Here is a 25643-nt window from a genome sequence, read left to right on the forward strand (position 1 = left end):
CATTGTTTGCTGATGACCTTGACATGTACCTGGCAGATACTGTAGTGGCCATACCCAAAATCCTAGAAAAACTGACACACTTCGGGACATATTCAGGATACTTCATTAAAGCCCATAAATCTACTTTATTGCCCCTTCCCAGACCCACTATATCTTATTTGAGGGCCTTACAGACCCTGGGGATACCGATAACATCACGAGCCATCACCTATTTAGGCATCAAAATAGGGAAGACACCTCAATCACTTTATACCCTCCCCTCACCTATTACCGACCATTGATAGCTAAGATACAAAGCGAAGTACATCGCTGGCACCAATTACCCTTGTCCCTTTAAGGGCGTTGCCATCTTTGAAAAAATGCAGTTTTGCAAGGCTGTTATGCCCGCTTCAAACCATACCTCTCCTCCTTAAACATAGCGATGTCAAGTCATTGACCTCCACATTCGTGTGTGTTAATTTTCCAGACATAAGAGGCTACAATTTAGCTTGTATAATGCGCCATATCATAGATTGGTTTCAGGGAACTTCTTGTTTTCTAATATAATATTGGAGTCGCAGTATGCGGCCCCTTGGCAACCCATCGCACTATTATACTGTTCCTTCTCCTCACTGCCACAAGACATCGAATGCTCATTTCTTTTCAGGGACACAATAGCTACCTGGAAAGACATAAGGAAAAAACTGGGTCTCTCCCACGCCTGTTCCAAGCACTTGTCGCCATGGCATACTCCGGATTTTAAGGCGTGTTATGATAATGAACTTTTCTCCCTGTAGAGACAAAGGGGGGTACGAACGATAGGAGACCTTTTACACGTATCTGGAAAGCGATGGCTTTCCTTGCAGGAGTTACATAATGAATATGTCATCCCTCTCTCATTTCCTGCAGTATGGTCAACTCAAATTGACGGATGTTTCAAAGGAAGTCACCTCAAATGCATTTGACCCCCTTTTGACCTATACAGAGTATAGGTCCATTTCCGGGTTATATACCAGTCTACGTAAATGGTATGCGCCTCCACCTCCCAATAAGGTTGGAGCGAAGTGGGAAAAACTTCTCGATGATACAGATATACCTATTCACATATTAGTGGGCTGGGAAGATGTAAGAAAATGTATTCATAATGAGAAGTGAAGAGAAACCTAGTTGAAACCGATACAGAATGCCATATATGCATTTACTACATCTCCATTCTGCTTCTAACCCACACAGAATAGATCATTGCCCAAAATGTTAAAGCTGATCTATATCATTGCATGTGGCAATGTCTGCAAGTAACATCTTACTGAGACCATGTCTCCGCTCTCTTGAACAGAATTAGCACTCTCACTGGAGATTTGACTTCTACTGAGGCTTTTTCATATCTCAGTCTCCGGGTCAAGGGGTGCCTACTCATAAGCACATCTTCCGCCTATAGCACATTCAGTCATTATGCAAGCTAAGTTGCTTCTCCTGCGTGATATGTTGTCTCCAACGGCGCCTACGATCATACGCTTGATAGACTCTTTAACCACTTAAGGACCTAGGGCGTATGGATACGCCTTGACGTCCTGGTACTTAAGGACCCAGGGCGTATCCATACGCCCGTGGGAATTTCGGTCCCCGCCGCGACTGCTGATATCAATCAGCAGGCACCCCGCGCAAATGCCCAGGGGGGGTCATCAGACCAAACCCCCCCCCCCCCCTTCGGCAATCTGCGCAAATCACAAGTGAATTCACACTTGCGATTTGTGCCGATTCCGGGTCATACGGGTCTATAGTGACCCAGAATATAAGGGGGATCGCGGTTGTCTAAGACACTCACGATCCCCCTGTAGGCATAGGAGTGAGGTGGCAGAGGTGCCACCCCTCCTATCCCTGCTATTGGTCTGCTATTGATCATCAGAGGTGACGACCAATAGCAGATCGGGGAGGGGGGGTTAACTTTAGTTTTCCCCATCCTGCCCACCCACAATAGGCGGGGCAGAACGGGGAATCGAAGGGGACCGGGCGCCGACGTCCACTTACCGATCCGGAGGCTGCGGCGACAGTGATCGGCAGGCGGCGTGACGTGCATCTGAAAAGGACGGCTCCCGGGATCCTACGGAAGCAGGTAAGTTGATCTGGAGGGCTACAGTCTGAGACTGTGGTCTCTAAACTGTAGCCCTCCAGATGTTGCAAAACTACAACTCCCAGCATGCCCAGACAGCTGTTTGGGCATGCTGGAATATGTAGTTTTGCAACAGCTGGAGGGCTGCAGTTTGAGACCACTATACAGTGGTCTCTAAACTATATCCCCCCAGATCTTGCAAAACTACAACTCCTAGCATGCCAACATAGCTGTTTTTTTTTTTTGGTCTGGGCATGCTGGGAGTTGCAGTTTTGCAACATCTGTAGGTCCACAGTTTGGAGATAACTGTGCACTGGTCTAAAAACTGTAGCCCTCCAGATGTTGCAAAACTGCAAATCCCAGCATGCCGAGACAGCAAACAGCTGTCTCGGTATGCTGGGAGTTGTAGTTGGGTACCTCCAGCTGTTGCATAACTACATCTCCCAGCATGCCCTTCGGTGATTAGTACATGCTAGGAGTTGTAGTTTTGAAACAGCTGGAGGTTTGCCCCCCCATATGTGAATGTACAGGGTACATTCACACGGACAGGTTTACAGTAAATTTCCTGCTTCAAGTTTGGGCTGCGGCAAATTTTTCGCCGCAGCGCAAACTCCTAGCGGGAAACTCACCGTAACTCGACAGTGCAAAAGTACCCTAAAAACACTACACTACCACATAATAAAGGGTAAAACACTACATATACACCCCCTTACACTGTCCCCCTCAATAAAAATTAAAAACGTATTGTACAGCAGTATTTCCAAACGGAGCCTCCAGCTGTTGCAAAACAACAACTCCCAGCATTTCTGGACAGCCACTGACTGGGAGTTTAGCAACAGCTGGATGCACCCTGTTTGGGAATTACTGGTGTAGAATACCCCTATGTCCACCCCTATGCAATCCCTAATTTAGTCCTCAAATGCGCATGGCGTTCTCTCACTTCGGAGCCCTGTCGTATTTCAAGGAAACAGTTTAGGGCCACATATGGGGTATTTCCGTACTCAGGAGAAATTGCACTATACATTTTGGGGGTCTTTTTTTCCTTTTACCGCTTGTGAAAAGGAAAAGTTGGGGACTACACCAGCCTGTTAGTGTAAAAAAATAAAAAAATGTACACTAACATGCTGGTGTTGCCCCATACTTTTTAGTTTCACAAGCGGTAAAAGGAAAAAATAAAATTTTGTAACGCAATTTCTCCTGAGTACGGAAATACCCCATATGGGCGTAAAATGCTCTGCGGACGCACAACAAGGCTCAGGAATGAGAGCGCACCATGTACATTTAGGCCTAAATTGGTGATTTGCACAGAGGTGGCTGATTTTTACAGCGGTTCTGACAAACGCAAAAAAAAAAAATACCCACATGTGACCCAATTTTGGAAACTACACCCCTCACGGAACATGACAAGGGGTAAAGTGAGCCTTAACACCCCACAGGTGTTTGACGAATTTTCATTAAAGTTGGATGGGAAAATGAAAAAAATAAATAAAATAGTTTTCACTAAAATGCTGGTGTTACCCTAAATTTTTCATTTTCACAAGGGAAAATAGGAAAAAAGCCCCCCCCAAATTTGTAACCCCATATCTTCTGAGTAAGAACATACCCCATATGTGAATTTAAAGTGCTCTGCGGGCGAACTACAATGCTCAGAAGAGAAGGAGCGCCATTGGGATTTTGAAGAGAAAATGTGTCCGGAATTGAAGGCCACATGTGTTTACAAAGCCCCCATAATGCCAGAACAATGGACCCCCGACACATGTGATCCCATTTTGGAAACTACATCCCTCACGTAATGTAATAAGGGGTACAGTGAGAATTTACACCCCACAGGTGTCTGACAGATTTTTGGAACAATGGTCCGTAAAAATTTAAAATTTAATTTTTCATTTGCACAGCCCACTGTTCCAAAGATCTGTCAAACGCAAAAGTGGGGTGTAAATACTCACTGCACCCCTTATTAATTCTGTGAGGGTTGTAGTTTCCAAAATTGGGTCACATGTGGGGGGGTCCACTGTTCTGGCACCACGGGGGGCTTTGTAAAACTCACATGGCCCCTGACTACCATTCCAAACAAATTCTCTTTGGCACTCCTCCTCTTCTAAGCATTGTAGTTCGCCAGCAGAGCATTTTACGTCTTAACATGGAGTATTTCCATACTCAGAAGAAATGGGGTTACAAATTTTGGGGGTCATTTTCTCCTATTACCCCTTGTAAAAATGTAAAATTTAGGGGGAAAACTGCATTTTAGTAAAAAAATTTCATTTACACATCCAACTTTAACAAAAAGTCGTCAAACACCTGTGGGGTGTTAAGGCTCAGCGGACCCCTTGTTAAGATCCTTGAGGGGTGTAGTTTCCAAAATAGTATGCCATGTGGGTATTTTTTGCTGTTCTGGCACCACAGGGGCTTCCTAAATGCGACATGCCCCCAAAAAACCATTTCAGCAAAAGTTGCTTTCAAAAAGCTAAATGTTACTCCTTCTCTTCTGAGCATTGTAGTTCGCCTGCAAATTTTGGGGGCTTTTTCTCCTATTACCACTTGTAAAAATTCAAAAACTGGGTCTACAAGAACATGCGAGTGTAAAAAATGAAGATTTTGAATTTTCTCCTTCACTTTGCTGCTATTCCGGTGAAACACCTAAAGGGTTAACACACTTACTGAATGTCATTTTGAATACTTTGAGGGGTGCAGTTTTTATAATGGGGTCATTTGTGGGGTATTTCTAATATGAAGGCCCTTCAAATCCACTTCAAAACTGAACTGGTCCCTGAAAAATTCTGATTTTGAAAATTTCGTGAAAAATGTTTAAATTGCTACTGAACTTTGAAGCCCTCTGATGTCTTCAAAAAGTAAAAACATGTAAACTTTATGATGCAGTCATAAAGTAGACATATTATATATGTGAGCCAATGTATAATTTATTTGGAATGTCCATTTTCCTTATAAGCAGAGAGCTTCAAAGTTAAAAATAAAAATGCAAAATTTTCAATTTTTTCATAAAATTTTGGAATTTTTCACCAACAAATGATAAAGTATCGACAAAATGTTACCACTAACATAAAGTAGAATATGTCACGAAAAAACAGTCTCGGAATCAGAATGAAAGGTAAAAGCATTCCAGAGTTATTAATGCTTGAAGTGACACGGGTCAGATGTTCAAAAAATGGCCGGGTCCTTAAGGTATATTTGGGCTGGGACCTTAAGGGGTTAAAACAATTATTCCACTTAGACAGACGTAAGTGCTCCTTCATAAGGAGAAAATGTCCAAAAAGTTTTTTTGCTAAATGGAAACTCTTTCTTACATATTTTTTTGATGCGCCATAAATGATTTCCATCGAACGCCCTTTGCTTGCACATATGCATTGAAGTCACTAGCTGGTTCTCTAGGAGCCCTGAAAGTTCCTTGAATACTTATTTGCGTACCTTTAGCAGGTTTGCTTTTCACACACTTACCTGATCCTATGGTACCAATTTTAACAACCATAATCTGGAGGCGTTGAATGATTCACGGTAGTCTGTGCTGTCTATCCTGTTTGTGCTGTATTTTTTTAAATATATTTATATCTTATGTTCTGAACCATGATTATATATGCCCTTTTGGTCTACTATTCAGTTTCTCTCCTTGCATAGATGTTACAAATTAGTACCTAGTCTGACTCAAGTCTTGTAAGGTATGATATTGACAAGGGCCCTTTTATTATTTTATTGTTTCATACCTGTTACTACACCCTGTGCATTCGTACACTTTGAGAAGTTGCATTGTTATCTTTGCTAGCGGTATGTTCTCTGACATTACAAAATTAATAAAAATAGTTTAAAAAAAAAATGCTAATTTGGGGTTTTCTTTTTTCGCCATTCACCTTGTCAAATTTACATATTATTTTGATACTAGTCTCAGTCATGTTTTACTAATTAAAATTTTTTTTTTTTTTTTTTACTTTTGAATTTTTTTTAAAAAAACTTCCTGACTTCTATAAAATTTTTATTGTTCCATATACTGGGCTGAATGAAAAGGAAAAAGGAAAAAAAAAGAAAAAAAAAACAAAAACATTTTTATTAAAGGGTTAGACTAAATCTATTATTCATGATGAATGGTATTACTATGGCGACTCAAATACAAATTACTTTTGATATTTTTTTATGGCTGTTCGGCACCCGAATTATTGGTCCGATTCAGTGATTTCTAGTTCTTAGTTTTAATTGGAGGTAACAAGATTGGATGAAGAGCTGTGCATTCTGTCTTTTGTGTTTAATATTCCTAGTGCACTGATTTTGCAAGGATCCATGATTTGCAGAAATGTGGACTAGAGACAGTCTGTTCGATGAAACCTGTAGTTCAACTTACTCGCTTGAACATAAAAAATCATGTTGAAAGGCAACCTGAGAGTCAGGAAGAACAAGTGGAGGATGACTCTGACAGCGACCAGTATGATGAGCAGGTACAGCCTCTTGATTATTTCTTTGCTCAGAATATTCCTCTTAAAGGGGTATTCCGCCCCTAGACATCTTATCCCCTATCCAAAGGATAGGGGATAAGATGTCAGATCGCCGCGGTCCCGCTGCTGGGGACCCCTGGGATCCCCGCTGCGGCACCGCGCTATCATTACAGCACAGAGCGAGTTCGCTCTGTGCGTAATGACGGGCGATACGGGGGACGGAGCAGCGTGACGTCATGGCACCGCCCTTCGTGACATCATGGCCCGTCCCCTTAATGCAAGTCTATGAAAGGGGGCGTGACCACCGCTACGCCCCCTCCCATAGACTTGTATTGAAAGGGGTGGGCCGTGACATCACGAGGGGCGGAGCCGTGACGTAACGATGCTCCGGCCCCTGTAACGCCCATCATTACGAGCAGAGCGAACTCGCTCTGTGCTGTAATGATAGCGCGGTGCCGCAGCGGGGATCCCGGGGGTCCCCAGCAGCGGGACCGCGGCGATCTGACATCTTATCCCCTATCCTTTGGATAGGGATAAGATGTCTAGGGGCGGAATACCCCTTTAAGAGTTGCATGCATATACAATTGATGGTACAGATTTATTGGCAAAAAAAATATTGGCAAAATAAGATACTGATTTTACCTGGCTATATCTGAAATGTTGTTATATGCAGTAATGATACAAAAACAATTGAGTTTTGTACAACTTTTCAATAAAATAAAGATAAAAATAGATGGATGTAAATAAATCTAGAAAACAAACTGGAAAATTCATGGAATTCTGTGCTTATATCTTTTCTTTTCTTGATCTCGAAAAGATCTCTGCATATGAGCGTGAAAGACTGAGGAATCTGAAAGCAAATGCAAAATTTTTAAAGTCCCTGAAATTGCTTGAGGTGAGTTGTCTTTTTAAGTATACAGTAAAATCTCCCTTAGCGGACACCTCCCAATAGCGGACAGTTTTTATTCTCTGGCAAAGTCACATAAGACTTGAATCTGCACCCTCCGAATAGGGGGGCACTCTCAATAGCGGACATGGACACACCAAATCGGGGACACACCCATTCAGGGACAACCAGGCTTATGTTCTGGCCCTATCTTGTAAACAGGGCCATCGTCAGAGGGGTACAGTCAATACCCCAGTATGTGGCCCAGGCCTCCACTGCACCAGCACAGAAGCAGAAAACCACTGTTTAAAGGAAATCTGTCACCAGTTTCACCTGCACCAACCTGTCGGTACCGACAGTGCAGGTGACACTGATGACAACGGTACTTGTCCTGTTCCGTGCAGGGGATCTCTTGTAATCTCCTCCATTAGCTTCAGCTCCGGGCACAGGCTTGGGGCAAGAGCGGAGCTTAATGACGTCACCGCTGCTGGACCCGGGACCCAGCAGAAGGCAGCAGCAGCTTGGACATGGGCGGAGCTTTGTGACGGCACTGCTGCTGCTCCCTGCACTGTCCCGCTGTGAGAGAACAGCAGCGGTGACGTCTCTTATCTCTGCCCGTGCCCCCAAGCCGGGTGCACGGAGTGGAGATAACGGAGGAGATTACCAAAGATCCCCTCCACGGACCAGGACAAGGTGAGTACCCTTGTCATCAGTGTCACCTTCACTACCTGTCTGTACCGACAGGTTAGTGCAGGTGACACTGGTGACAGATTTCCTTTTAAACAGTGGTCTCTCCTGCTTCTGCATGTCCCCCGACCATATCATTCTTCCGGACCCACCCCCTTACCACCGTTCATTATGACTATATTACCCTCTTTGTACATTCATCACCCCTCTTTATCACCCCCTATGCCAATTTATCCCCTGTTCAACTTTATTCCCCCTGTTACAAATCATCCCCCCTTACCCCTTGTGCCACATCACTATTTCCCCTTCCCTCCTCCCCCTGTTGTTGTTCTCACCTTGCCAGGAGGCTCAGGTGCAGAGGCTCTTAGTGGCAAATGGCAAGGGGGATAAAGGGAGGAATAAAATGGCACAGGGGGTGGGTGGTAAAGTGGGGTTGATGAATTTGCACAGTGGGTAGTAAAGGGCGAATGAAATGGTATATGGGTAATAAAGGGGAAATGATGTTGCACAGTGGATAAGGAGGATAACTTGGTATAGTGCACAGGGGTAATTAAGTGGCACAGGGGGGTATAAGGGGGGAAGAATGAAGTGGCATTGGAGGAATCAAGAGGGGTTATAAAAAAAGCATAGAAGGAAAGATAAGGGGTGATGAATCTGCAAGAATGCTTGAAAAGAAGGAACAGCAAAAAATCGCACTCACCAGTCAGGAGAGCCACGAATAGAATCTTTATTCCAAGTGAAAATGGTGCAGCAAACAATAAAACATAAGTTCCATGCGCGGGGAGTGAGAGCAGCCGCTCTCAGGACAAAGGGGCACAACCACTGGATGGCTACTAGTTTTGCGTCAGGGTTGAACGCTGCTTCTGGCCAAGTGTGTACGCTTTCTCCCAGTGGTAGTTACACTTATGTACATGGGGGAACGTACATCACAATACAAAGGTAAGAAATATATATGGTAACATATAAATACATAAAACCACTAGAAAAAAGGAACAATAGACTTAAAAGAAAGCTGATAAATCATTACGTTCATTTAGTCCCAGAGGGCCCCTAGCGTTGAGTTTATTCTCAACTCTCATCTATTCTCTAGGTCAGTGATGGCGAACCTATGGCACGCGTGCCACAGGAGGCACGCCGAGCCCCCTCTGTGGGCACGCGGCCATAGTTCGCCATGGATGTCTTTCAGGGCACACCGGATGGCCGGGCCGTCTGGGGAATGTTTAAAAATGCGCTTTTTTTTTTTAAATTTGCGGCTCCGGCCGCTCTATCCCCCTTCCTCCGGGCCGCTCTTCCCCGGCCGCGCACACTGCTGCGCTAACTGCAGACGCAGGGACTGCCCCGCAGCTGTGCACGTCTCCTTCCATTCTTGAGAAGCTCCTGGCCGCAACTCCTGGCACCAAGTATCCATTCCTCGGCATGAGGAAGAAGTGGGCGATGGTGCAAAGTTTGCAGCAGATGGGAGTGGACGCGCCCGGCCTCTGACCCCAACATGGCTGCCGCAGGTGAGAAAAGTGCACAGACAGAGGACGGGAGGGGGGTGAAATGTATGTATGATGTGTGTATTATGTATGTATAATGTGTATATTATGTATGTATGTGTATATTATGTATGTATGTGTATATTATGTATGTATGTGTATATTATGTATGTATGTATGTGTATATTATGTATGTATAATGTGTATAATGTGTATATTATGTATGTATGTGTATATTATGTATGTATAATGTGTATATTATGTATGTATAATGTGTATATTATGTATGTATAATGTGTATATTATGTATGTATGATGTGTGTATTATGTATGTATGATGTGTGTATTATGTATGTATGTATGATGTGTGTATTATGTATGTATGATGTGTGTATTATGTATGTATGTATGATGTGTGTAATATGTATGTATGGTGTGTGTAATATGTATGTATGGTGTGTGTAATATGTAGGTATGGTGTGTGTAATATGTAGGTATGGTGTGTGTAATATGTAGGTATGGTGTGTATTATATGTATGTATGTATGATGTGTGTAATATGTATGTATGATGTGTGTATTATGTGTGTATTATGTATGTATGTATGATGTGTGTATTATGTATGTATGTATGTATGATGTGTGTATTATGTATGTATGTATGATGTGTGTATTATGTATGTATGGTGTGTGTAATATGTATGTATGGTGTGTGTAATATGTATGTATGGTGTGTGTAATATGTAGGTATGGTGTGTGTAATATGTAGGTATGGTGTATGTAATATGTAGGTATGGTGTGTGTAATATGTAGGTATGGTGTGTATTATATGTATGTATGTATGATGTGTGTAATATGTATGTATGATGTGTGTAATATGTACGTATGGTGTGTGTAATATGTACGTATGGTGTGTGTAATATGTACGTATGGTGTGTGTAATATGTCCGTATGGTGTGTGTAATATGTATGTATGGTGTGTATTATATGTATGTATGGTGTGTAATATGTATGTATGATGTGTGTAATATGTATGTATGATGTGTGTAATATGTACGTATGGTGTGTATTATGGATGTATTATGTATGTTGTGTGCATGTGTATATTTATGTATGTATTATATATGTTGTGTGCATGTGTATATTTATGTATGTATTATATATGTATGATGTTTGTATTTATGCATTATGTATGTATAATACATATATATCTACACACACACACACACACACACACACACGGTGCATAAATACAAACATCATACATATATAATACATACATTCATCATACATATGCACACCATACATAATACATGCACAAATCCATAATATATACATACACATCATACATAAATACATCATACATACAGAACATACAGTACATACATAACATATATATGTTATGTATGTACTGTATGTTATGTATGTATTATGTGTATATTGTATATATTATGGATTTGTGTATGTATTATATATGGTGTGCATATGTATGTATGATGTGTGTATGTATGTATGACTTATGTATATGTGTATTATGAATCAGAACAAAAGAAAACAGAAAGTTGCCTCCAGCTCTTCCAAGGATAACGGTGCATGTAGTATTAAAACATCAAATCTTTAATAAGTATGCATTAAAAATAGAAAAAGGTGGACATCATAAAAGAAAAGTGAAACTACAGTGTGTTTTGGGCTACATATAGCCATGATTAAGAGCTACATTTTGCTCAAAACGTGTTGGCTTTTCGCTTCTCTTTTATGATTGATGTCCACCTTTTTCTATTTTTAATGTATACAGATTAAAGGTTTGATGTTTTAATACTACAAGCACCTTGAAAGAGGCAACTTTCTTTTTTCCTTTGTTCTGATACACTGGACACGGCCCACTCTCTGCAGTCCGTGCTCTTTTACCAGCAAATATACTAAAAACTACTACAGCACCGACCTAGCATCCAACCCAGTAGCTGAAATAACATTTTTTTTATGTATTATGTATGTGTTTTATATTCCCAATCCCCCACACAGCACCCATAGCACCCCTCAAACACACACACAGCACCACCACACACACAGCACCAACACACACGTAGCACCCCCACACACAGCACCTTTAGACACACAGCACCCCTCAAACACACACAGCACCTCACACACACAGCACCACCACACACACAGCACCCCACACACACGCAGCACCCCCACACACAGCACCTTTAGACACACAGCACCCCTCAAACACCCACACACAGCACCCCTCAAACACAGCACCTCACACACTGCACCCCCCAAACACACACATCACCCCCACACTCAGCACCTCAGACACACACATCACCCCCACACTCAGCACCTCAGACACACAGCACCCCCTCAAATACACATCACCCCTCAAAAAACACACAGCACCCCTCAAACATACATCACCCCACACACATCAGTATTCTGATTTAATTGATGTGCTGGAACTTTGAAGGAAAAAAAGTTGGCGTGCGTTACGGTTTGGGCACTCGGGCTCAAAAAGGTTCGCCATCACTGCTCTAGGTAATAGATGTATATGGCGATCAGGGCCTAATAGGACTTTATCTATACGCTCCAAGCCTGCAAATTTTAGACCGTCCACGTTGCCTCCATGATGTTCAATCATATGGGAAACAAAGCAGGGGGGATCCTTTTCCTGTCCTGAAGGAATACAGATATGATAGACTTTTAAATACATAAAGGGAATCAACACGGTAAAGGAGGAGAGCATACTTAAAAGAAGAAAAACTACCACAAGAGGACATATAGTTTTAAATTAGAGGGGCAAAGGTTTAAAAGTAATATCAGGACGTATTACTTTATTGAGAGAGTAGTGGATGCATGGAATAGCCTTCCTGCAGAAGTGGTCGCTACAAGGAGTTTAAGCATACATGGGATAACCATAAGGCTGTCCTTCATCTAAAATAGGGCCAGGGACTATTGATAGGATTCAGATTATTGGGCAGACTAGATGGGCCAAATGGTTCTGATCTGCCGTCACATTCTATGTTTCTGGTTCTCTTATGCACAGTTTTCTTTTAGTCTTACCGACATAGAAGAAATTGCATGGACAGATGAGGCAGTAAACAATATAGGTGGATTGACAGGTAATGACATTTTTCAGAAAAATGTTAACTCTTTGCTAAATTATATTGGCAGTATTTATATTGGTGTAAGCTATGATCTCCCCCCTTGTTTTTCATACCCTGTTTAAATTTTCTGTACATCCTTTTATATGTACCGTTGTCACACTTGATGGTATCCTGTACAGGATTACACATTGAGAAGTATGTACCTTGTTTCTTATGTCTCAATAAAATATTTTGTTGGATACTAAATTATATTGGCAGTAGTTACAATTCTTACATGAATAATTTCCTTTTGGTTGACATTCTCTTGACCAGTTTTCCTTACTGTCCTGAACTTTTGTTTTCCCTGTTTTATAGAAACACCAATAGTTCTAGATTTTCTAAAAGTAATAATGGGTTTTTCTCTTGCTAAAACTCCCAAATCAGTATCCTGTTTAAAAATGAACCAATTATCATAAATAATTTTTTTAATAGTACTGTTCATGGGAGAGTTGGCAAACGAAAAGGTTTAACGTCTGTCACTGGTAGTTTTTCTCTTTTTTTATTTTTAGGTTTCAACAATTCTTCGAGTTTTTTTACTCTGTTTTTTGTAGGGCTTTCATGATAACTGAGTGAGGGTAAGTAAGTGCTTTGGATTGTTCCCAAAAATTTTCATGGTTGCTGTTTACTCTTAAGCCGACGGAACTGACTGTAGGGTATATTATTTTTAATGTAAACAGAGTGCGAGCTATGATAAGGTATGAGGGAGTTTTTAGCAATCTGTAAGCTATGTATAGAGGTAGTCCGGCACTGCGAGGATATTATGGAGACTGTGAGTAGGGATAGATTTACTGCTAGCTGCGGATGAGTGGCGGTGCTCAGGTAGATAAAGAGATGTATAAACTTTGTGTAAATACGAGGAAAAGAATACCGGCAACTCACCAACTGCTTTCAATCCGACTTCATTATTGAAGCAAATACTCACATATCTTCATAGGGAGGGGGCATAGGAAGGGGGGGGAACCACAGGCGACAAGCTCCGTTTCGTACTTAACTAGTACTTCATAGCCGGATGAAGTACTAGTTAAGTACGAAACGGAGCTTGTCGCCTGTGGTTCCCCCCCTGTCCTATGTCCCCTCCCTATGAAGATATGTGAGTATTTGCTTCAATAAAGAAGTCGGATTGAAAGCAGTTGGTGAGTTGCCAGTATTCTTTTCCTCGTATTTACACAACGTTTTTAGCAATCTCCTGATGTGTGTAAGATGTTATCTTTCAGCTCTAATCTTACATCTAAGAAATCAAGGGACTTTCCACCGAATTGGCTGGTAAAAAGCATATTTACGGTGTTAGTTTCATTCAAGTACTGTACAAAGTTGGTGAACTCATTAGATGACCCATCACACACTATCAGAACATCATCTACATACCGTATATACTCGAGTATAAGCAGAGTTTTTCAGCACGATTTTTCGTGCTGAAAACACCCCCCTCAGCTTATACTCGAGTGAACTCTCCACCCGCAGTTGTCTTCAACCTGCGGACCTCCAGAGGTTTCAAAACTACAACTCCCAGCAAGCCCGGGCAGCCATCGGCTTTCCGGGCTTGCTGGGAGTTGTAGTTTTGAAACCTCCGGAGGTCCGCAGGTTGAAGACCACTGCGGCCTTCGACATCATCCAGCCCCCTCTCACCCCCTTTAGTTCTGTACAGTACTCGCCTCCGCTCGGCGCTGGTCCGGTGCTGCAGGACTGTCCGGAGAGGAGGTCGTCCGGTGGGATAGTGGTTCCGGGCTGCTATCTTCACCGGGGAGGCCTCTTCTAAGCGCTTCAGGCCCGGCTCCAGAATAGTCACGTTGCCTTGACGACGACGCAGAGGTACGTTCATTACCAACGTACTTCTGCGTCATCGTCAAGGCAACGCCTCTATTCTGGGCCCGAAGCGCGGAGAAGAGGCGCCCCCAGTGAAGATAGCAGCCCGGAACCACTATCCCACCGGACGACCTCCCCACCGGACAGTCCTGCAGCACCGGACCAGCGCCGAGCGGAGGCGAGTACTGTACAGAACTAAAGGGAGTGAGAGGGGGCTGGATGATGTCGAAGGCCGCAGTGGTCTTCAACCTGCGGACCTCCGGAGGTTTCAAAACTATAACTCCCAGCAAGCCCGGACAGCCGATGGCTGCCCGGGCTTGCTGGGAGTTGTAGTTTTGAAACCTCTGGAGGTCCGCAGGTTGAAGACCACTGAGGGCGGATGATAAGAGGATGATTAAGGGGGGGTGTGGGATGATGACAAGAGGATGATGAAGGGGGGGTGTGGGATGATGACAAGGGGATGATGAAGGGGGGGTGTGGGATGATGACAAGGGGATGATGAAGGGGGGTGGGGATGATGACAAGGAGATGATGAAGGGGGGGTGTGGGATGATAAGGGGATGATGACAGGTGATGATGAGGGTCTGGATGATGACAGGCGGTGATGAGGATGTTAATGACGGGGGTCTGGATGATGACAGGGGGGGGATGATGTATTTCCCACCCTAGGCTTATACTCGAGTCAATAACTTTTCCTGGAATTTTGGGTTGAAATTAGGGGCCTCGGCTTATACTCGGGTCGGCTTATACTATATACGGTAACGTAAAAAATATTTAATGTACCTGATGAAAGGAATTTTAGTGGAAAAGATAAACTCCTGTTCATAAATAGTGAAAATACGTTTGCATAGGGCCATGATACAGGCGTTCCCATGGCTGTACCATGGGAGTGCCTGTACCTTTGACCCTCATGCAAAAAAGTGTTGTTGCGCAAGACAAAAAGCAAAGACTCGCTGACAAAATCTATAAAATCACTAGACTTGCTGCTGCCAGTGAGAAAGGTGCACATCATGTGGGATGCAGGTTTACAGGCTCTCAATATCTAGGGAAATGAGCTGGTATGAGTCCTGCCATATAAAGTCTTCAAAAGCAGTGAGGGGCCTCAGTTGGAGATTCTATCCCTGCTATGATAGGTCTACCTGTAGGTGTCTTAGGATTTTTGTGCACCTTGGACAGGACATATAGTTTTGCTGGCTTAGGGGAGGTTGGTATAAGTTCTTCAGCAGTTTTTAGACTGATAGTAGATTTTTCAACATAATGGCGAAGGAGAGATCTAAGATGGTCTATGATGCGTCTAGTTGGATTTTCTTGTGTCTTTTTGTGTATAATAGTGTCACTAAGGTGGCGAGCATTCGAGCATTGTAAGCTGCTGTTCCACACCACCGTAGCGCCTCCCTTATCAGCCTTGGTGATATGTAATTTTTCTTCTGTACTAAGCCATTGCATGGCTGCTTTTGCACCAGGAGATAGATTATCAGGGGGGCTAGGATAGAAAAGTGCATGATTATGTTTACAGATTTTTTAAATAAATCGATGTTGCTATCGGGGATGACGGGAGGTTAAATTTGGACTTATTTCCACCTTGGAAATAACCATGGTCCTCACTACCAGGCGGGGTGGAATGCATTTTTTATATACCATCAGTCATCAGTTCACTAAGTATGGCAACACTAGCATTTTCTATCTCTGTGAATTCACCTGCAACAATAAAACAGAGACTGAAATATTACATGGGATTTCTCCTTCGAGAGGACCTTTTCCACAATGCTTTTTATTGTTTCCTGCATGGGTGAAAAATGTACTGAGTTTAATTTTCCTTATAGCTTTATGAAGGTCCACTGTGAAAATTTCCCGATTTAAACGTTTCATGCAACCCATAATTAAGTCCTTTTGCAAGGACTGAGACAGTCCCTACAAATGAGGGTGCCCGTAAGATTAATAAAAATGTTGGGCTGTTTAACAGGAATATCAGACTGTGCTATTGAGGTTTCCAACTGATGGATTTATTTTTCTTTTGCCTTCTGCGAATTTATTTTCTTTCTCCCTCTGCCTCTCCTAGTTTTTCTCCTAAAGGGCCAGTAGCAGTTGCAAGTGCTGTCTCTGCATTTGTTAAAGGGGTATTCCAGGCCCAAACTTTTTTTTTGATATATCAACTTGCTCCGGAAAGTTAAACAGATTTGTAAATTACTTCTAATAAAAAATCTTAATCCTTCCAATAGTTATTAGCTTCTGAAGTTGAGTTGTTGTTTTCTGTCTAACTGCTCTCTGATGACTCACGTCCCCCGGGAGCTGTGCAGTTCCTATGGGGATATTCTCCCATCATGCACAGCTCCCGGGACGTGACATCATCATTGAGCAGTTAGACAGAAATCTTCAGAAGCTAATAACTATTGGAAGGATTAAGATTTTTTAATAGAAGTAATTTACAAATCTGTTTAACTTTCCGGAGCCAGTTGAGATATATATATATATATATATATATATATATATATATATATATATATATATATAAAAAGGTTTTGCCTGGAATCCCCCTTTAATCTAGCAGCTTCTCCCTCATCACAGGTGGTGTCAGATGGACTAGATTCTGATTCTGCCGTGAGGAAGTCTGTAACTTTTTTTTTCTTTTTATGTGTATCCTAATGTCCCCTTGGTTTCCATCCTCTCTTTTTATAATGGTTTTTGCACCTTGTGGAGGATTCATTCCCAAAGTTTTTCTTGTCGCGCACATACTTGTTGGGCCTTTGTTCTTTTATTTCTATCTGTAATGTGGCAAGTTTCCTTTCCAGAGTTTTCATTGAAACAGAAGATTTTTCTTCTGTGATGCGTGTTTTTAGTACATTCAAGCTCTACATAGTTACTTTTTCGTATTCAGCTTCATTTTATGGAGCTGTAATTTATGGAAATGCTCTAGATAAGCTTGTTACCAAGCTACCACAAAATCTTTGTCCTCTACAAATTGGCTTGTAAGCTCACAAACCCATGTTACTTTTTAGCATAGGCATTCAGTAACTGTACTGTCCAGTATAGGCATACCTCCTTTTCGCATAGAGTATGAACCCGGTGTTCAAGATTCTTGGTGCTCAGGGTAAGAATCATCTTGTGAGTCACAGGACATAAAGTATGCCCCTGCGTCCACTCGACCTGCATTAATAACAGTGTCCATAGTAGCAGATGAGCTCTCAAAATCCATGTGGATAGAGGCTCCGGCGTGCTCATGATACCAGCAGAGAAAGAATAAACTCCAGTAACACTGAAAATGGCAAGAGACAAAGTAGCTGTCAGGCACTGCAGGGCAACTCTGTTAACTGAGCGGTGTGAGCAATCAATGCTGACGTACACATGCTGCTGTAAGATCTCTCCGGCGGTGTTGAAATAGTGCAATGGTAGATATTCGTCAAGAATGCTTGAAAAAAGGAACAGCAAAAAATCGCATTCACCAGTCATGAGATCCACAAATAGAAGCTTTATTCCAAGCGAAAATGGTGCAGCAAACAGTGAAACATAAGTTCCATGCGCGGGGAGTGGGGGCACACCACCGGATGACTACTAGTTTTGCGTCATGGTTGGACGCTTCTTCCCGCCAAGTGTGTACGCCTTCTCCCAGTGGTAGCTACACTTATGTACATGGGGGAACGGAAGTGAGAGGTGCTGTACATAACAATACTACAACAATACAAAAGTATGTGATGTACAGCAACTCTCTCTTCCGTTCCCCCATGTTCATAAGTGTGACTACCACTGGGAGAAGCTGTACACACTTGGCCGGAAGAAGCTTTCAACCATGACGCAAAACTAGTAGCCATCCAGTGGTGTGCCCCTGCGTCCTGAGAGCGGCTGCTCTTACTCCCCGCGCATGGAACTTATGTTTCATTGTTTGCTGCACCATTTTCACTTGGAATAAAGCTTCTATTCATGGATCTCCTGACTGGTCATGGGCACGCCTGTATCATGCACCTATGCAAACGTATTTTTCACTATTTATGAACAGGAGTGTATCTTTTCCACGAAAAATCCTTTCATCAATTATGTAGATGATGATCTGATAGTGTGTGATGGGTCATCTAATGAGTTCACCAACTTTGTACAGTACTTGAATGAAGCTAACACCATAAATATGCTTTTTACCAGCCAATTCGGAGGTAAGTCCCTGGATTTCTTAAATGTAAGATTAGAGCTGAAAGATAACCTCTTATACACATCACGTTATCGCAAGGAGATAACTCCTTCTTACCTTATCATAGTTTGCACTCTCTTTACATTAAAAATAATATATCCTACAGTCAGTGTCATTGGCTTAAGAGGGTAGATAGCAACCATGAAATATTTTTGGAACAAGCCAAAGCACGCACTTCACGTATGCACAGTTATCATGAAAGCCCTACAAGAAACAGAGAAAAAAAACTTGTGAAGAATTGTTGAAACCTAAAAATAAAAAGAGAAAAACTACCAGTGACAGATGTTTTACCTTTTCGTTGGCTAACTCCCATGAACATTACTATTAAAAAGATAATTTATTATAATTGGTTCCTTTTTGAACAGAATACTGATTTGGGAGAGTTAGCAAGAGAAAAACTCATTATTACTTTTAGAAAAGCTAGAACTATTGGTCTTTCTATAAAACAGGGAAAATAAAAAATTCAGGATAGTAAGGAAAACTGGTTGAGAGAATGTCAACCAAAAGGAAATTATTAATTTAAGAATTGTAACTACTGCCAATATAATTTAGCAAAGAGAGACTTTGTTTTGGGAGGAAACATTTTTGGGAGACATTTTTCTTAACCATTTCAGTACCTGTCAATCCACCTATCTTGTTTACTGCCTCATCTGTCCATGCAATTTCTTCTATGTCGGTAAGACTAAAAGAAAACTGTGCATATGCATCTGTATTCCCTCAGGGCAGGAAAAGGATCCCCCCTGCTTTGTCTCCCATATGATTTAACATCATGGAGGCAACGTGGATGGTCTAAAATTTGCAGGCATGGAACGTATAGATAAAGGGGGGTATTTATCAAAGTATTTTTTTTTCACATAATTTTTGCGCAATACTTTGGTGCAGTGTCTTTTTGCGCCAAAGTTTGGCACATTTTCTCCACTGTCATTTTTACAACTTTCTCAAAATCACCCGGTTCTGTGTGTGATTTTAACTTTATTCAGTAATTCATCATTTGCGCCAATCGATCTTTGGCGCAATTTTGTGCCTTTAGGTTTTTTTTTGGTGCAATTCACTGCTAAGAAATTTTGCACATGGAAAACACACATAGCAATGTCAGAAAATGTAAAGGTGTCAAAATACATTAAATAATATTTTTGTGAAAGCAGCGACGCCTCCGGGGCTGCGCAATACTATCCTGCGACATAGTTGTCTCTGAGGGACCTTCACCCTCCGTTGAGCCAGCATTGGACATGGCCACACAGGTTCAGGAAAGTTAAGCACTAAAGTAACAAAAAATAAATTAAATAAAATACTCAAGTTGAAAATAAAATCCATTTGACATGGTGGCTATAAACCCCACAAAAGAAAATAACTCATGTCGCTTGCTGATATACTGCAGGAGGGACTCCGAAATGGCTGCTCTACAGGGTAAAATCCGCTGTCCTCTGTGGTGGTAAGTTCTGTGTAAAAGGCGCTGTGAACAGCTGATTTCAACATTTGAGCCAAAATTACTAACAACTTGCACCAAATGATAAATTTGGTGCATGTCCACGAAAACCAAAGTGAAGAAAGGGTGTAAAAAAAAAAAACTTTCAACAGGCAAAATTTATAAATACCCTCCAAAGTCCTTTTAGGCACTGATCGCCATATACATCTATTACCTAGAGAATAGATGAGTTGAGAATAAACTCAACACTACGGGCCCTCTAGGACTAAATAAACATAATGATTTTTCAGCTTTCTTTTGAGTCTACTGTTCCTTTTTTCTAGTGGTTTTATATATTTATGTTACCTTTATATATTTCTTACCTTTTGGTTGTGATGTACGTCCCCCCATGTACATAAGTGTAACTACCACTGGGAGAAGGCGTACACACTTGGCCAGAAGAAGCGTCCAACCATGACGTGAAACTAGTAGCCATCCAGTGGCGTTCCCCTGCGTCCTGAGAGCGACTGCTCTTACTCCCTGCGCATGGAACTTATGTTTTGTTTGCTGCACCATTTTCACTTGGAATAAAGCTTCTATTCGTGGATCTCCTGACTGGTGAGTGCGATTTTTTTTTTTGCTGTTCCTCCTTTTCAAGCATTTCTGACGAATATCTACCATTGCACTGTATCAGCACTGCCGGAGAGATGTTACAGCAGCATGTGTCCGTCAGCGTTGATTGCTCACACCGCTCAGTTAACAGAGTTGCCCTGCAGTACCTGACAGCTACTTTGTCTCTTGCTATTTCAGTGTTAGGTGATAAAACGGCACTGGGAGATTCTACTGTAATATTGCTTTTTATCATGTTTTAAAGGTAATTGCACTCTGGAGTGAGTACAGTACAGTATTCAGTCATTTAGAAAGATTTTTGAGCCTTTTTTCTTCCCAGTAGGGGACATCTCTTAATAGCGGACAGTTTTTTTTTCCCCGTGAGTGTCCACTATTGGGAGATTCTACTGTACTAGCATTATTGTTTACTGAAGTGTGGGGAGTATGTAAAGTGATGCACATAACACTACGGTAACTGAAGAATTAAGCCAAAACTACTCAGCAGTTTACACATGTATGTCACTTTATTTCATAACAATAAAACTGAGCAGGGCTCCTTTGTTTTATAACATGCATAGTGCTCCAATGGTATGAACTCTTATTAAAGGAGATATCCAGTGCTGAAAAACGTATCCGCTATCCTAAGGATAAGGGATAAGTTTCAGTTCGCGGGGGGTCCGACCCCTGGGGGCCTCCGCCATCTTTCTGTACGGGGCCCCGGCTCGCTGGCCAGATAGCGGGTGTCGACCATCGCACGAAGCGTTGGCTGACACGCCCCCTCAACACAACTCTATGGCAGAGCCGGAGCGCTGCCTTCGGCAATCTCCGGCGTGTCAGCCGCCGATTCGTGCGATGGTCGACACCCGCTATCTGGCCAGCAAGCCGGGGCCCCGTACAGAAAGATGGCGGCGGCCCCCAGGGGTCGGACCCCCCGCGATCTGAAACTTATCCCCTATCCTTTGTTTTTAAACAATACACCCTCCCTCCCTATGCTTTCTGCTAACCTGATTAATGTTACGCATCATGGACACCTGTCCATTACACAGAGGCCCTCATTTAAGAAGTGTTGGGTTTTTACTAGTTTGAAATGTTGTTTCCGACTTGCAGGAGTTCACTCTATTTACCATGGGGATTCACAGATTTGCAAGTCAGGAAAGATTTCTGACCAGCTTTTTCTTGGTGGAAATTTTTAGCCATTTATTCACATTATTTTCTGTGAATTCAATAGTAAATCAGTCTGGTTGTGAAACCACGCCATTTTTCAGCCGACCATGATGACCCTTTTAAGGATGACCACGCCCCTTTTGGGGCATATTGGTTTATTTTGTCGTAGTGCGCCAAAAAAATATGCTGCAGACGCAATTTCTGGTGCACTGTGCCACAATTTGGCGCACAGCCCAAAAAAACAGGTCGAGTTTGCAATAGTAAATGAGGGCAGTGTGTATGTCAATCACACACTGTCCAGTACATGATACAGCTTTAGTAGTGACAGGTGTCCCATGCATTGCCCATACAGTGAGAATTAGGGCGTGAGGGCATGTACATACCTGAGTGACATTGACATGGTTCAAGATGCAACAAGTTCTCAAACTCCCATTTAGCACTGAAGAGAGAGCCCATGTTTCTTTGGATTTGTTGGTTCTGTATAGAGAGGGATGCCATATACAGTCATGGCCGTAAATGTTGGCCCCCCCGAAATTTTTCTAGAAAACAAAGTATTTCTCACAGAAAAGGATTGCAGTAACACATGTTGTGCCATTCACAGGTTTATTCCCTTTGTGTATTGGAACTAAAACAAAAAAGGGAGGGAAAAAAGCAAATTGGACATAATGTCACACCAAACTCCAAAAATGGGCTGGACAAAATTATTGGCACCCTTAACTTAATATTTGGTTGTACACACTTTGGAAAAAAATTACTGAAATCAGTCGCTTCCTATAAACATCAATAAGCTTCTTACACCTCTCAGCCGGAATGTTGGACCTTTCAGTGGCGTTGCTTGGGTTGGTGTCACCCAGTGCGGTAGAAAATGATGTCACTCCCCCAAAGGCTGTCCGAGCATGCTTGGACTTGTAGTTTTGCTAGAGCTGGAGGCACCCTGGTTGGAAAACACTGACATAGATAGGGAATAGATATGGGACCTAGATCAATGATTTCTAACCAGGATTACTCCAGCTGTTGCAAAACTACAACTCTCAGCATGCTGGGAGTTGTAGTTTTGCAACAGCTGGAGGCACTCTGTTCAGGAAACACTGATCTACGTCCTATCTATGTATCTCAGTTTCCCAACCAGGGTGACTCCAGCTGTTCCAAAACTACAACTCCCAGTGGGATTTTACAGCCAAAGGCTGTCTGAGCATGCTGGGAATTGTAGTTTTGCCAGAGCTGGAGGCACCCTGGTTTGGAAACACTTATCTAACTGTTAGTGTTTCCTAACCCTGCAATAGCTGGAGGCACCCTGATAAGGAGGGGGGGGGGATGAGCAGGGATGGTGCTGGGAAGGGGGGGGGGGCAAGGTTGGTGCTGGAAAGGGTTGGCAGGGATGGTGTGTGTGTGGGGGGGGGGGGGGGGGGGGGGTTGCGGTGAGAGTGCCCCCAAGTTTTCCTGTCTCAAATGTCTTCTTGAAAGTTTATGTGACACGACCCGTGCAGGGAAAGCTGCAGAGGAGGATGAGGAGCTGGGTAAGTCCCCCTGCGAGAGCTTTATCCTCCACAGGGATCTGACCATCCCTGTCACTAGCTGTTTTTGTAAGCATTCGCTGGTCACTGCAGATTGAGCTCACAAAAACAGCTAGTGACAGGTATGGTCGGACGCACCTGGTTTAGGGTGTCGCCTGTTGCGGCCCGCACCGCCCCCCTGGCAACGCCAATGCTTCCTTTGCAAACTGCTCCAAGTCTATTATTGGAAGGGCGCCTTTTCCCAACAGCAATTTTAAGATCTCTCCACAGGTGTTTAATGGGATTTAGATCTGGACTCATTGCTGGCCACTTCAGAACTCTCCAGCGCTTTTTTGCCAAGCGCTTTGTTGACGTATGTTTGGGGTCATTGTCCCGCTGGAAGACCCAAGATTTCAGACGCAAACCCAGCTTTCTGACACTGGGCTGTACAGTGCAACCCAAAATCCATTGGTAATCCTCAGATTTCATGAGGCATCCAGTGCCAGAGGCAGCAAGACAACCCCAAAACATCATTTAACCTCCACCATATTTCACTGTAGGTACTGTGTTTGTTTCTTTGTAGACCTCATTACATTTTTGGTAAACAGTAGAATGATGTGCTTTACCAAAAAGCTCTATCTTGGTCTCATCTGTCCACAAGACTTTTTTACAGAAGGATTTTGCCAAAATGTAGTTTTGCTTTTTTATGTCTCTGTGTCAGCAGCTGGGTCCTCCTGCGTCTCCTGCCATAGCCTTTCATTTCATTTAAATGTTGATCGATAGTTCACGCTGACACTGATGCTCCCTGAGCCTGCAGGACAGCTTGAATATCTTTGGAACTTGTTTGGGGCTGCAAATCTAGATCTCTGGAGATGGACTTGTAACCTTGAGATTGTTGATATTTTTCCACAATTTTGGTTCTCAAGTCCTCAGACAGTTCTTTTCTCCTCTTTCTGATGTTCATGCTTAGTGTGGCCCACAGGCACACAAGACTAAGTGAACTTCTCTCCTTTTTATCTGCTTTCAGGTGTGATTTTTATATTGCCCACACCTGTTACTTGCCCCAGGTGAGTTTAATGGAGCATCACACGCTTGAAACAATCTTATTTTTCCACAATTTTTAAAGGGTGTCAATAATTTTGTCCAGACCATTTTTGGTGCGACATTATGTCCAATTTGCTTTTTTTCCTCCCTTTTTTGGTTTAGTTCCAATATACACAAAGGGAATAAACATGTGTATAGCAAAACAAGTGTTACTGAAATCCTTTTCTGTGAGAAATACTTCATTTTCTAGAAAAATTGGAGGGGTGCCAAAATTTACGGCAATGACTGTATTGTCTGGTCAGTTTTCAGCTCTCTGCATACTACTGAGATACTAAAGCTGGCCATGCACATTAGATATGTGTTGGCCTTACCCATCATTTCCAACAGGACAGTCCAACCATCTATTGTGTGTTGGCATGCCTGTCTTTCCTCAAGGGTAGATAGCAGGAGAGAGAAGGAACAGGTACGGTGGATTTTAGCTTTTCCGTCCTTTTGTTCTCTGGTAGATATGCCGTTGCCACACTAGTAGCAGTGGCTTGCTCCGCTCTCACCTTTCAGAAATAATGCACAAAACACCTTGTTTAGTTAACAGTTATAATATGTGCGCGGCCAGCTTTAGTAAGCTGAATGTTATTTTAAAAGTATGATCTGTGTAATAAACGTTTGACATGGTGTGTGTAGGAGTTTACCTAGTTTACTAGTGTTGCATTATTGTTTTACAGAATGTGTCAACTCTTTGGCGGCGTCAAAAAAAGAAACGAGTCATTAGGTGAGCTTAACTTGCCAACATGTTGGGCTGTGGGACTGTACACAGGGGACTATCTGTACCTAGGCAAAGTCATTGTAAGTGAGATATCGGCACAATAAGAGGTCAGTACATGAATGGTCAGTAGTCAGCCAGAGGTAAAAAAAAATTCCTGAATGCAATAAAAGCCACTAGGGCTTTATTTCTGTTGGGAATAATTGTCATAACTCATTTATAAATTTGGTCTACAAAAATTCTAACCTTTGTGAATTGCTAAAAATATGAAACCGTGCAGTTCACATCTCTGGGCCTGACTATTTACCCTGATGAGTTATTTGATATTGTATCGCTGTATCTTTAGAAAATATCTTTTGCAATATAATAACATAAACCCAGCTATAAAAAAATATGCAGATTTATTGGTGGTTACAAATAATAAACATCAATGATTACATATAATATATATATATATATATATATATA

General features: G+C 42.4%; 1 protein-coding gene across 1 annotated transcript in view; it reads left to right on the forward strand.

Moving 5' to 3' along the window:
• The window catches only part of WDR76 (WD repeat domain 76), a 189504-nt gene that overhangs the window by 74058 nt on the left and 89803 nt on the right, over positions 1-25643 (forward strand). Inside the window, exons 9-11 of the mRNA XM_056571564.1 lie at positions 6352-6528; positions 7343-7420; positions 25138-25184. Coding sequence (XP_056427539.1) covers positions 6352-6528; positions 7343-7420; positions 25138-25184 — 302 coding nt within the window. The remainder of the gene's footprint in view (positions 1-6351; positions 6529-7342; positions 7421-25137; positions 25185-25643) is intronic.

Source organism: Hyla sarda, chromosome 4, assembly GCF_029499605.1.
Source record: "Hyla sarda isolate aHylSar1 chromosome 4, aHylSar1.hap1, whole genome shotgun sequence".
Classification (NCBI taxonomy): Eukaryota; Metazoa; Chordata; class Amphibia; order Anura; family Hylidae; genus Hyla; species Hyla sarda.